This window comes from Miniopterus natalensis, chromosome 1, assembly GCF_054644295.1.
Source record: "Miniopterus natalensis isolate mMinNat1 chromosome 1, mMinNat1.hap1, whole genome shotgun sequence".
NCBI lineage: Eukaryota > Metazoa > Chordata > Mammalia > Chiroptera > Miniopteridae > Miniopterus > Miniopterus natalensis.
The window spans coordinates 19,761,805-19,776,295 of NC_142081.1; the positions used below are offsets into that span (position 1 = coordinate 19,761,805).

At 42.8% G+C, this 14,491-nt stretch overlaps 1 protein-coding gene and 1 pseudogene across 1 annotated transcript in view; both read right to left on the minus strand.

Annotated features, from left to right (window-relative positions):
- The window catches only part of TTLL5 (tubulin tyrosine ligase like 5), a 195,129-nt gene that overhangs the window by 36,864 nt on the left and 143,774 nt on the right, over window positions 1-14,491 (minus strand). The window contains exon 31 of the mRNA XM_087818959.1: window positions 511-706. Coding sequence (XP_087675085.1) covers window positions 511-706 — 196 coding nt within the window. The remainder of the gene's footprint in view (window positions 1-510; window positions 707-14,491) is intronic.
- LOC148094027 (pancreatic progenitor cell differentiation and proliferation factor pseudogene) lies at window positions 10,608-10,941 on the minus strand (annotated as a pseudogene).

Here is a 14,491-nt window from a genome sequence, read left to right on the forward strand (position 1 = left end):
CTATCAAACCAGAAGGCCAACAACTTAATTTATGACCATTTCCTACAAGAACATGAAAGTGATTTATTCCTTGAAAATCTTGATAGGTCATGAAGGATTAACATGTGCTTATGTAAACCAAGTCTACGAAGGCAAAGATGGAGTACATTTAGAAAAAAATTCCTAAAAATGCTAGCTTCTAGGTATCTGAGAATTAGACCCTTTGGGAAGTTTCTAAACTAAAATCATACATCAGGAAGGGTAACTGCTACACTAGAGACTTCTGTGGGGAAACATTCAAATGGAAGAAAGAGTGTCAAACCTGGTTTGACCTCACTCTGCAGCAAAGTTGATGCCATGGCTTCAGAACATTTCTTCCCTGCAAGCAGATTCCCCAAGAACCATCCAAGCCATGGTGGTGCTGGTAAACCTCTGGTAAACTGTATTCCTACATTTTCTCACTGCCATTATTATTATTTTTACCAACCGAAGGAAGATATTAGCACTTGAAGAAGTCTTCTCTTGAATTACCTGGTGCCGGGCTCGACTCTGGTCCAGAAGTTGCCGGGACTGAAGTTTCTGCTGCTCAAGCTGCTGCAGGGCAAAATGGAGTTGGTAACTGCCGGCGGTGGGGTGATACTTGTGCTGGGGGACCACCCCTGTGGCCTTGCTATACGCGTTGTTTTCTACCTCCCCCTCCCAGGCAAAGCCGCCTGTCTGGAGGCTCCTAAAGGGAAAAGAAAGCAAACTTCTTAGGGTGGCTGTGTGAAGGAGAGAAATAGCTCAGGTGTTTTCCTTTATAGAACCAAACACAGTTTGAATTACAAATCTATTTGTATCATAAATTATCTGACTCGCCCACTAAACTGTAGCTCCAAGAACACAAAGACGGTCTGCTCTGCTCTCCGTTCTAGTCGTAGCTCTTATCAGGCCTGGCACATGGCCAATGCTCAATAAATATCTATTGAATGTGAAATAATTAAAATAGCAATTTCAATTCCCTGTGACCACCACGAGGACCTCTAAGATCTAAGAGGAGCCCAGAGAGCTTCAAATGCAGGACAGTAGGTTATTTTAAGGTAGGAATGGAGGCACAATCATCTTCTCTAACATCGACTTCAAAAGCATTGGGGTGAATAATACAGAATTCTTGTTTCTTTAAACCACCCAACTGTGAACTATCTGAATCTCTTAAACAAGGGTTTACATATATTTCAGCTTATATTCTCATCATGGGCTGAAATAACTGGTGTGAGAAGATACTTTTGTCATTATTCTAAACTTGCCTCATAGGGTCTTCTTCAGCCAGGCTGACATTTAGCCTGAACAGGCGGAGGAAGGTAAAGGGCCCGTGGCCTTTTGGACTGTTTAGTTCCTATGCTATGCTATGTGTTAATACTATCTTGCTTGCCCAAATTAAAAAATTTTAGATTCTGGTGCCTTGTCTGTGTACATCTGAGTCAAAGTCTTCACAACTACAGGTCCTTACATATCCCCTCCCCTCTCAGTCCACCTCTTCCAGGTGGAAAAATCCCCATTTGTACCACATAACACTCATGAGGATGGCTATTATTAAAAACAAAACAAAACAAATGGAAAATGAAGAGTGCCAGCAAACTGGAATTCTCGTGCTTAGCTGGTGGGAATCTAAAATAGAGTGCCTGCTGTGGAAAACACTCTGGTGGTTCCTCAAGAAACTAAAAGCCAAAATACCAAGAGTTCCACTTCTAGACACATATACAACAGAACTGAAAGTAGTGACTCAGATACTTGTACATTAGGGCATTATTCACAGTAGCCAAAAGGTGAAAACAACCCAACTGTCCATCCACAGATGAATGGATAAACAAAATGTGATATATACATACAATGGAATATTATTCAGCCTTAAAAGGGAAGGAATTTCTGATACATGTTACAATGCGGATGAACTCTGAAGACATGCTAAGTTAAACAAGTCAGTCACAAAAGGAGAAGTACTGTATGATTTCACTTACATGAGGTAAGCAACTTACCTCATATTTACTTATTCACTTACTTGACTTACAGCCAAACTGAGATATAGAAAGTAGAATGCTGGTTGCCTGGGGCTGGGGAGAGGACTTACTGTCCAATGGACACCGAGTTTCAGTTTGGGATGATGAGATCCTGGGGATAGATGGTAGTGGTGCACACTGCTGTAAATGCACTACATGCTACTGAACTGTAGACTTAAGGGTCAATTTTGGGAGATCCAAGGTGGCAATGGAGTAGGTGGATATCACGCTTACCTCCTCCCAGGAACAAACTAGAATTACAACTAAAATATAGAGAAAACAACCAGGATAACCAACTGAAGACTAGCTGAAGAAAATCTTATAACCAAGGATTTACAGAGGAAGCTACATCAAGACTGGTAGGAGGAGCAGAGATGCGGAAAGGGCTGGCCCTGCTCCCACAGGCAGCAGCTGAGGTTTTGGAGGCAATTCACAGCTGCACAGGTTCCCCCAGAGGAGCATGAGCACCAGCCCAGAGCACCAGAGCCAGGAACATCTGGCTGTGAAAATTAGCGGGGATTCTGTCCCCCAGGGAGAGACGGGAGTCTGCTAGAGACACAGGCACCCTTTTAAAGGGCTAATGCACAAAATCTCTTTCATAGCCACTCACCCAGGGCTCCCATGGAGGGTGGGAGGAGCAGACTAGAGTTATGTGAGGAGACACTGGGGTTTGTGGCTCTGGGGAGAGAGGTGAAGGGACTGCCACCAGGATACCTGTGCTGAGTCACTCTCCCACACCGTAGCCTCCATCTTTCTTGGGTAGATCACTCCTGTACATTCTGTATCAGCCTGGGTAAAAGCAATAGCTTCACCCTCTGGACTCCCTGTCATCCCAAAGTGGGGAGCTTGCACACTGCTGAGGAGTCAGCTGCCTGGGCCACGGTGTATAGGTCTGGGCAGACACAGGGGGGCCAGTGACTCAGTTGTGAACCTGACTGGTGCCTCCCATTCACAGGAGATCTGCCAGCTCTACTGTCTGGGCTCCTGGGTGTTCCTACCCTCCCAACTCTTGGTGGATCCACTCTGCTGAGGTTGGGGCAAAATCTGAGACAGACTGAGTTGTGTTGCTCTAGGATGGGGCCATTTTTCCCTCGCATGCCCGAGCAGTGCCGAGCCCTCCATTTACACGGCCAAATCGTGGTCTGTTGGGCCTGATAAACTCTGCTGGCCTAACCCTGACCAACCCTGAGAGAGACCCCACCCCACCACAAAGGTGTGTGAGTACCCAGTGGGTGGCAGCTAGACTTGGTATACCCTAGGACATTAGCTGAGTGGCCTCAGACCCAGCACCAGCACAGTGACCTTGGGAAAGAAGAATAAAGTTGGAGGACTCATGCTACCTGATATCAAACTATACTACAAGGCCATAGTAATCAAAACAGCATGGTACTGGCATAAAAACAGACATATAGATCAATGGAAGAGAATAGAGAGCCCAGAAATAAACCCATGCCTGTATGGTAAATTAATATTTGACAAAGGAGGCAAAATATGAAATGGGATAAAGATAGTCTATTCAATAAAAGGTGCTGGGGAAATTGGGCAGATATGTGCAAAAAAAAAAAAGAAAAGAAATTAGACCACCTTCCTACACCATACACAAGAATAAACTCAAAATGGATTAAAGACTTAAATGTTAGACTCAAACCCATAAAAATCCTAGAAGAAAACAAAGGCAGTAAAATCTCAGACATTTCTCGTAGCAATATTTTTTCTGATATATTTCCCAGGGCAAGGGAAACTAAAGAAAAAAGAAACAAATGGGACTACATCAAACTAAAAAGTTTTTGCACAGCAAAGGAAACCATTAACAAAATGAAAAGACAATGTAATAAATGTGAAAACATATTTGCCAATGATATATCCGATAAGGGGTTAATATCCAAAACTTATAAAAAATATATACAATTCAACACCAAAAAAGCCAAACAATCCAATTAAAAAATGGGCAAAGGACCTTAATAGACATTTCGCCAAAGAGGATGACATACAGATGGCCAATAGACACGTGTAAAGATGCTCAAAGTCACTAATCAGAGAAATGCAAATTAAAACCACAATGGATATCACCTCACACTTGTCAGAATCACTAACATCAATAAATCAACAAACAGTGTTGACAAGGATGTAGAGAAAAGGGAAGCCTCATGCACTATTGGTGGGAATGCTGTTTGGCGCAGCCATTGTAGAAAGCAGCATGGCGTTATCTCAAAAACTAGAAATGGAACTGCTTTATGACCCAGCGATTCCACTTCTGGGAATATATGTGAAGAAACCTGAAATATTAATTTGAAAGAATACATGCACCCCTATGTTCACTGCAGAGTTATTTACAATAGCCAAGATTTGGAAGCAACCCAAGTGCCCATCAGTAGATAAGTGGATAAAAAAGCTGTGGTGCATTTACATAAAGGAATACTACTTGGCTATAAAAAAAGAAGGAATCTTACCTTTGTGACAGCATGGAAGGACCTGGAGAGTATATGCTAAGTGAAATAAGCCAGTCCGAGAAAGACAAATACCACGTGATTTCACTCATATGTGGAATCTAATGAATAAAATAAACTAACAAAACAGAAACAAACTCATAGATACAGAGAACAGACTGAGAGCTGTCAGAGGGGAAGGGGGTTGAGGGTTTGGATAAAAAAAGTGAAGGGATTAAGCAAACAAACAAACAAAACCCCTCATAACACAGACAACAGCATGGTGATTATCAGAGGGAAAGGGGCAGGAGGAAGTAGAAGAGGGTAAGGGGGGGTAAATGGTGATGGAAGGAGACTTGACTTTGGGTGGTGAGCGCAGAATACAATATACAGATGATGTATTATAGAATTGTACACCTGAAACCTATATAATTTTATGAACCAATGTCACCCCAATAAATTCAATAAAATTTTTTTAAAAAGAATGGTAAATTTTATGTTATGTATATTTTACCACATTTTTTTTTAAAAAGGTCCCCATATATTTTAGAACAGTCTTATTAGCAGTCCTTCCATCTCCTTAACACTTTTTGTTATTTTCCAAACCTTCTTTCATTATCCTGAATTTTTTTTTTTTTCCTTTTTAAGGCACAGTGACCAGAAAATTGTACATAGAAGAAACATTAAAATTCTCAGAGTGAACAACCTTACCCCAAACCCTGGTTAATGGAGCTTACAGCTTACAGAAACGAAAGCGCCTAATTTGAAAGAAATATGCCAGTGATTTAAAGCATCATGTTCCTCTTTCCTTTGTAAATATCCTTTGGTATTAATGATCATTTCAATAGCAGAGATGCAGCAACACTGGGGTGAGGTTATGCAGACCTTCCCCCACCCTAACCTGCAGGCTGCCTGGTTATCACAGCCGGGGTCCTAATGGCCCCGACACAGACCTATGGGAAGGAGCAAAGCGGAATGTTGGCTGAGCCCACACTTCTTTCTTGACCTCCCTCACTCATATCTTGGTCATTTCAGGTCTCTGCTTTGGTTTCCCTGCCTCTCTCAAAGATATTTCCAAATACCTAGTGAAGAGAAAGTCTGTGTGATATATTCCGAAGTCCGTGAATGAAAGGTTTTCTATTCACATAATCTCACTTCTTATGTGTCACATCCCTTGGTCATCTCCTGCCACAGTCTGGCTCCCACAGGTCAGTTGCACAATTACATACTTTCAGCTGATCTTCTTGGAGAACAGGACCCAAAACCTCAGAGCTTATTTAATAATTTTTTCGAGAGTGACATTTGATCTTCAGTAATCCCTCTTGAAAAGCCTCAATCTGTGAACTGTTATACCGTAAAAAAGACATGCTCTTTCCTTGGGGGCTGCCGGAGGCATGAAGAAACGTGGCCACCAATGGCTGAACACAAATGTGCTCTTAAACATGTGAATACAATGTTAACATCATTCACATGGTGAAGTGCTGAGCGAGAGTCAAACAGGAGTTTCAGGGTTAGGGAAAGAGGGAGGGGCCAGAGAACCTGTTAACTTTCATTAGGGAGGGAACAGGGGAGCATACTGAGAACCCTCGCAAGAAGTGACTGCATGGCTAGGGAAACAAGGTGAGCTCTGAGAGCAAGGAGGGGCAAAGGAGAAAGGAATCCAGGTGTAAGTGAGGAGCAGGTTCAAGGCAGAGTGGGGCTGATCCAATGAGCAAATGAACACAGGGGAAGACACAGGAAATAGCAGGAACTGCCTGGCTGAATAACCTTGAGATTTCCATGCAAATTGAGGCAGGTATTTGAATCCGGAATCAGATTATTATTTATGATAACTGGACCAATGGTCAGAAAACTCATCAATCGCTCCTCTGCTTCCACTCCTGGCTTGCAAGTTTCCAGCCACGAGTAGCAATCTAGACTCAGGGATTAGATATGAAAGGATGTATGTAACCACGTAGCTTACATCAGAATTCATCTCACTGGCTAGCTAGATTGGTTTTATTTCTAAAACCTGCTCTAATAACAAATATACCTAAGAGATATTTACTTTAATGTCTTCTCATTATCTATCAGACATCAGTGTCTGTAACTAGGTCCCCTTATTCGGAGACAAACGGACAGATTCTCAGGTGTGTGTATGCAAAGCAGTTCGCGGATATAAGGGGAGTGACAGTCAGCAAGAGGAGATCAAATAACGAACTTTGGATAAGAGGGGGTTTATTCATCCAACTGCACACATATTGAACAGACTGCAGCATCATAAACTTTTACAGTGAAAGCTGTTTTTAATCTCATCAGTAACATAAACCCAGTCTCCAAATCACAAAAGGAAGTTTTTCAAGTGAGTAGAGGCTTTTAGCAAAGCAGCAGGAATTTTTATAGTGCAAAACTGGGTGGGGGCAGGAGTGCTCAGCTGTGCAAGGCAATGTGGTAAGTCCACGAGAAACACACTGGCTTTGAATTACAGTGGGTGTTACTCAACCATGGTATCTCACAATTGAAGCACAAGCCTTTGGGGTCTGCAGTGTGCATGGGCTATAACGACTGACACAGAGGAGGCCAGGTGCACACTCACTGGGGCTTTGCCTGAGAGTATGTATCTACACATTCCTCTATGGCATCTAAATTGTTTCCTTTTCTACTCAAAATTCCATCCCACTTTCTTGAACCTCAATTCATTCTAATTTACTGGTCATACATTTTTCTACTCCCACCGAAATTCTGAGATGCATTCAATTACTCTTCTAAATTTGTTTTCTTTTCTATCATTCTATTTATTCTTTGCTTAATACTAAAGTGTAATATTGTATATATTCCCTATAAGTAACTTCTAATAGTTTTATATCGTTTCTAGAATGAAGCATGTAGGGACAAGTAAGTTAACTGTGGGAACGTTTAACACTTGATTCAAATTCAAAGGTTCAAAGGGAACGGCACTGTATTGCCCCTTTACTATACGTGTAGCTAACAGGCAACACTATGGGGAGTTTTTCTGACTACCACACTCTCGTCAGCCTAGTCACTCAGAACTTCATCTTGCTTTCTATGTCACACTGTGGCACTGCAGGACTCAGTGTTTCTCGCCGTAACTGCCTTCCTGGAGAACACCCCTAACCTCTAGCCAATACACACTGAAGGGCTACGCTTCTCCCTTTGCTTTAACATCTGGTCCATCAAATGGATGTTGGTTCTAAGGAACTTGGAAGCAGTATGTAAAACGCACCACTGGTCTTGAGCAAGCAAAATTTGCTCAGCAGGCTGCTGCACTCTCCATAAAGAAATGCTTTCAGGGTCAAGACTTCCTGACAATGATGTGATGTCACAGAGTGTGGGGTAGGGGTGAAGCAAAGGAATGTAACAGCTGTACACAGAGTATGAGTCTGTGGTCCATTTCCCTAGCCTCCTCCACCCAATCCCAGCAAAACCTGAGCTACCATGTAGAGGGACTCCTACCCCTCTTGGGCCCTTGGGAGTGTGTGGGGGTGCTTTCAATGGTCATGCTAATGGAGTGGGGAGGCGTTACTGACATTTAATAGATGGAGGTTAAGGGTGCTACACATCTAGAAATGCAAGGAAGAGCCCTGTCCTAGGAAAAATATGTGCTGCTCAAAATGCCAATGGTACTTCTAAGGGAAAACACCATAAGGCCATGAAGGAAGTGCTTTCTGAGAGAATTTACTATTTGACCACTAGAAAGAATATCCACCATTTCCAAGGCACTTTATGGAATGCACAGATATTTAAGGGCAGCAGAGGCTACATTTATTCGTCTATATTCTCAATCTCACACAAAGCAGTCGTGGAACATAGTAGGTGCTGCAAAGGTGCTGTAAATGCTAAACATCCTAGATGACAGAAGGGCTCCCATGAGCAGTACAAAGCAGAGCTAGCGAGAGTAAGGAAACTACATAATCACAGAGGCATTACACAATGTAGTGGAGACCTCCCTTGGCTTTGGGGGGTATATCTGCTTGGTCTGGAGGTTATTAATAAATAATAGTAAAACCACCAATAACAAGTCTTAAGGCTTGCTGTTGGTAACTGGTGACTGGGAATAGGGATAGCTAGCCAAATAAAATCTGCACCTAAAATTATTTCAGTGGAATGAGTTAGGTGGACCTGCCAAGAGATTTTGTGCTCATGGTGAGAGGTGCCTTGATTCCTAAGAGAATTTTGATGTTGGAATGTGATTTTAAAATGATCTCTGAAAATACAGGTGCCAAAGACTAAAATTTCTTTTTTACCTTTGAGTCTGCTCCTTGAAATATGACTATATACTTTTAAATTTTCTGTTTTGAAGCTGTGGAATTATATTGAGATGGCTCTTTCGCAGGAAGAGTTGAAGTACAAAAGAGGCAGTGTTAATGATAGAGAAAAGCTCAGAAATTATCTGGAAAACCTGTGAACTTCTGATGACCTATATGCTGGGTCAAAAGCACAGAACTATGTGAAATTATAAATGGAAGCTGATCTTTCTGCTTGAGAACAGGGCGAATAGGCTTAAAACCTTTAAATATTTTGTTTATTTGAGAGGATGAAAGGCTCTTGGGAGAGGATTAAAGAAATAATCCAAGAAAGAGGCAAAAAGAAATAAAAGGTTTTGGATACTGGAAAGAAATCAAAACCAGTGCAAAAGCTAGGTTAGTGACAGAATTCTGGAAGAAGAGCAGAGGCCCCTGGATCTGCACCACAGGTTCTCAACTGGATGACTCTCTGAACAGGAGGCAGCTCAACTCAGTGACCAGGAGCTGGGCTCTAGAACAAGACTGCTAGGTTCAAATCCTGGCTCTACAACTTAAAGTAACATAACCTCTCTGTGCCTTGGTTTCCTCAGCTGTGAAATGGGAATAAAAGTCAATCCTACCTCTTATATGGCTGGCCCAAGAATTAAGTGGTGACCCATGTAAAGCATTCAGCACAGCATCTGGCACACATGATAAATGCTCAGTAAGTGTGAGCTGCTGTTACTGACATTCTTCCCACAGAAACTGACTCCAAGCCTCTGGGGAAACACACAAGGACACTTAAGGCACCGGTGTGAGCAGGGCTATTACTTCTCAAGCTCAAGAATGCCCTCATCACAGGCAGGGTGCTGGCCCTGGTGGGGACATATGACCGCCAGGGAGGGGCAGCTGGCAGGCAGAGGATGTGTGCTCTGGAGTCCTCCTCCCACCTCCAATTCTGCAAACAAAAGCCTAAGTCATCGGTAGTGGCTGCATCCCCTTTCACCTTTTCAAAATGAAACAATACAGAAGTAAATTTTTTTTTAAGGAGCAAAAACAATATATCCTCAATACCATAACCTGAGAATTACAAAAAGACAGAAAGGTGAAAACCAAAAGTTACCTTTCTGTCACCCAACAACCAAAGGCGGCTCCCATACCCACCTTGCCCACATTCTGGTGTGTGCACTTCCTCTGTGTGTATCCCCCTCACACAAACAGAGTTTTCTGTACTATCTGCTGTAGTCTGCTTTTCTCATCTGGCAACATGTCATGAAAAACGTCCCACATGCCATACTGGTTTCTGGCAGTTTATTCTGTTACCTTCTCGTACACTTACAGTCAACCTAAATCCTAAGTCTTCACACTTGAATGCTGGAAACCACGTGGCAGCTTTATGTTTTCCTGACTAAATCCACGAATTAGACTCACCATTCTAGCCTGCTTAAATCATTGTGAATCCTGACCATCATCCAAGATAGTCAGTATCCCATCCTACTTCATGTCATTTGAAAACAGGATTAGTATGTCTTCTGGATATATAAGTGCCTAGAATATAGTTGGTAGGCACTTAGATAAATATAAAAGGATAAATGAAGTCACTGATAAAAATGGTGAACTAGTGAGCCAATGACAGAGCCCCAAAGACTTCATTCTTTGTGGGGTTTTTTTTTGCTGGCTGCTTATCATTTATTTTCCACTTGGTGCAAGGCACACGGTTACAGGGTGTCCGGAAGGCTTGAGTGTGGCTTGGTTAGTAAAGCACAGGGCTCTCTCAACTTCCTTTTGGTGTTTTGCTGTTTTGATATAAAAGAACCCACTGCTTCTGCTTGCTGCAGCCTGCCTAGTCTATGGGGTGGGGTAAGGAGGGGGGAAGAAGATAGAGGGGGAGGGGCTCAAAAGAGCCTAGCACCTCTAGAAGTCTGGTGGCTGGTGGTGGGCACTCAGGATGGGGACCTGGTGTTGGCTTTGCTGGGCTGGCTGCCAGGCTGCTTCCCGAGCCAGGTCATAGGTGATCATGCTGCCGGAGGCCTGGGGAGATTCCCAGTGCTCTGGGGACTCCAACACTGTGGCCATGAATGGGAGAGTGGACTTCCCAAAAAAGAAGCTTGCCCACCAGTGACCCGGATCGGCCTTGGGGAGACCAGGGTGGTGGGAAATGGCTTCCCCAGGGTACTCAGCATTTCCACAGGAGCTGCTACTGGAAGTGGAACCCAGGCGGCGCCGGTAGTAGTAGTGGGTGGCCACGAGCGAGCCGCTGGAGGGGATGGCTGCCATGCTCTTGCTTGCGGACTGGTGGAAACCTCAGCGGCGACCCCCCGTGGGCCTCGGCGCGCGATCACGGGTGGCGGGAACAGGGGCGCTAGGCCACGGAGCCCATTTGCGGAGGAGTCAGCGGGAGGCCACTCCACGACCGAGACGCACGCAGGTGCCGAGACTTCATTCTTAAACTTACATTGATTCATTGTTTGGGTCTAGCTGCCCACTTAGTCACCAAATATTCCTAATGATAGCATTATCATTTCTCTTCCATGCTCATGTGATTTCACTATGCCTTGCCAAAGTCCAGTTGTAGTCATTCTTTTTTAGTCCCCTGATCTTTTACTAAAGTAATTCTCACACAGAAAACAGTATGGTGATTACCAGAGGGAAAGGGGGGGTAGGAAGAGGCAGGAGAGGGTACAGGGGTGATAAACGGTGATTGAAAGAGATGACTTGGGTGGTGAACACAGGATACAATAAACAGATGACATACTATAGAACTGTACACCTGAAACCTATATAATTTTATTAACCAATGTCACCCCAATAAATTCAATAAAAAACTTCTTATAATATATATCATGAGTACTCAATAAAAAATAAATAAAGTAATTCCACCATGAAGGGAAATGAGGGTTAGTCTGGCATGATTTATTGTTTTCATGAATCAATGCTGGGCGTAAGTGATTCCCTTTTCCTTCTCTACGGGCTGTCAAATCATTGGTTTGCTAATCTGTTAAGATTTTGGCCTGAAACTGACATCTCAATTACAAGTTTATATATTCAGCATCTAATTTATTTCTATCTCTTCCCTTCCTTTCCCAGTGCATGAGCTCCTTCATTGCACATTAAATCATACACAGAATTATAATCACGAGGACCAGAACCATAAATCACGAATTAGTAATCCTAAGAACTGCTCCTCTGTGGTAATTTAATTATTAACTAGAGGAAATAAGATTGAGTCAATAGCTTGACTCTTGTGAGTTTCATTTCCCATGAGGAATGACGGGTTTGGATCCGACAAAGATGTGCCCTGAACTAAGAACCTAAATAAGAAGGAGACTGTATATCAGTTGGCACCTAAAAAGTAAATCTCTTGTCTATTGTTTATACACATCTTTATAGAAAAGCAGAAAGTGGAGGTGGGATAACAAATTAAAATAAGGTGGCTCAAACAGAATAGACGCCAAAAAGAAAAAAGCGAGAATCAAAAGAGATTAAGAAGATGAGTAGGCTTCAAATAAGATATATGATGTGAAATATATAATTACAAGCAATTGAGAGGGGAGCTTTCCGATTATTCAGTCAATAAGTGGAGATACAGAAAAGGGAAAGGAAGCAATAGTGCTGACTGGAAGAAGTCTGGGGGGATAATTTGGCTAACTACTTTGACTTTATGAAATACTCTGTGACAATAACATAAATTTGGGAAGAATACCCTGAGGTATCAGGTCAAAAAGCTAAGAGCTGACATGCCTGTCCTTAAAAAGTACAGGGAGATCCCAGCCAGTTGGATGTGACAATGGATACAGAATGTGAACCAGACTGCTGCTGTCTCCACTCTCGTACCCACTTCATGATTGATGGAATGATCCCCAGTAGGAGAAAATAAGGACAAAGTTGGATTTTTCTCAGTACATCTGGCAGAGACTCTAGGGGCAAGCTTTATGGAACACAAAGCTGGATATGAAAGCAAACCTTTCAAAAGGTAAAGTTCAGAGCACTGTTCTAGAAGGCAACTTAGGATTCTGGGAGCCAGCTAGTTATGTAGACGGAGACTCCTTGGTCCTTTACTAGCAATCTGGATCTGAAAAGACAAATTGATCCTTAGCTTTATTAACAAGAAATGTCTTTGATCTAGCTCTTTACTTTGGCATAACCAGCTTACCACATGAAGCCTGAAAAAATGAACTTAAAAAGTGAGCAAAGAGTGACCTTTAAGAAAGCCAAAAGAGAACTCCCTGACACCAGTTCATTCAACAGTGAAGACTGAGTCCAGCTCAGAAGGATTTTATCAAAGTCTGATGCCTTTGTGATAACAATACAGGTACACACGAGCACAGCCGGCCTTTGTAAAACTGGACCACCACCACCTAGCTTTCACACCCTGCAAAGACAAGCTAGGAAAAGTCTTGAAAGTGAAAGTTAATGTGCAGATTGTCTAGAGCGGCTGACATGCCAGTTTCCAACTACTTTTACGTTGACTTGAAGCTGGGTTCAAACCTAGTGCACACAAACAGCTTGCGAAGTGTCACAAATTTAGAATTCCTGCCTCATCACATCGGTTAGGTTCCTTTAGTTTCTCTTCTTTTCCCCAGGAAGCAAAACAGCAGGCATCCTGGAACAGTCAAAGTCTACAGCTTTTCTGGCTTCAGTAATCTGTCTCTGTCCCCTTTCTTTAATTGGCCAAGGGAAATGGGAGACAACTCCAAAAACTCCACCTTTCTTTCTTTTTTTAACCTTCTCCATTTGTCATTTCTCTTTTCTTTGTAAAGGTTTTTTTAAATTTATTTTTTAAATCAATTTTTAGGGAAGGCGGGGACAGAGACAGAGAGAGAAAAGAAACATTGATGTAAGAGAGAACATAGAGCGGTTGCTTCCCACATATGCCCCAACCAGGGATTGAACCCACAACCTTTTGGTGTACAGGATGACACTCCAACCAATGGAGCCACAATGGCCAAGGCAAGATTATTTTTATATAAAATAGGAAAATACTGAGGAAATCAAGAAAAAAAATAGATTTTTTAAAAAGCCATTGGGTCAAAGGAGGGGAAGTAAAATATGTACTAATGGTCAAACCTTTTTTTTTATTGCTGTGTGTGTGTGTGTGTGTGTGTGCGCGCGCGCGTTACATTCAGCATAGAATCTATGGAAACAAACCTCCATTTTACCAGGAATTGGCATCTTTATCACCATGTCCATAGTATGGCTATAATGGCACATGCTTCTGTCTTGTCAAGACAAGTCTAAAATTTGCTGTCCTAGAGATTTACTAGAGGGGCTCGGTCCAAAGTCACAGTTGGCTCCAAACACAGGCACCTGCCCCTGATAGGATCAGACCATTATCCTGGTCCTTAGCTGCTTGCACTGAATTACCAGCCCCAGGAGAGGCAGCATAGTACAGCACAGTCATTCTCAAAGTGTGGTACCTGGACCAACAGCATAGCATCACCTGGGAACTTGTTAAAAATAAAAAAAAAATCAAGCCTTACCCCAGATCTACTGGAACCACACACTCTGGGGTTGGGCCCAGCAACCTGTGTTTTTGTTTGTTTAAATATTTTTACTGATTTTTACAAAGAGAGGAAGGGAGAAGGGGAGAGAAAAACATAGATGTGAGAGAGGCTTGCCTCCTGCATGCCCCCAGTGGGCCTGCAACAAGGACACGTGCCCTGATGGGGAATTGAACTGGCAACCTTTTGGTGCATGGGATGACGCCCAACCAACTGAGCCACACCAGCCAAGGCAAGCAATCTTTGTTTTTACAAGCCCTTCAGGTGATCTGGACACACACCACAGAGAACCACCAGCAGAGTGATTAAGAGCATGGGTTCTGTGA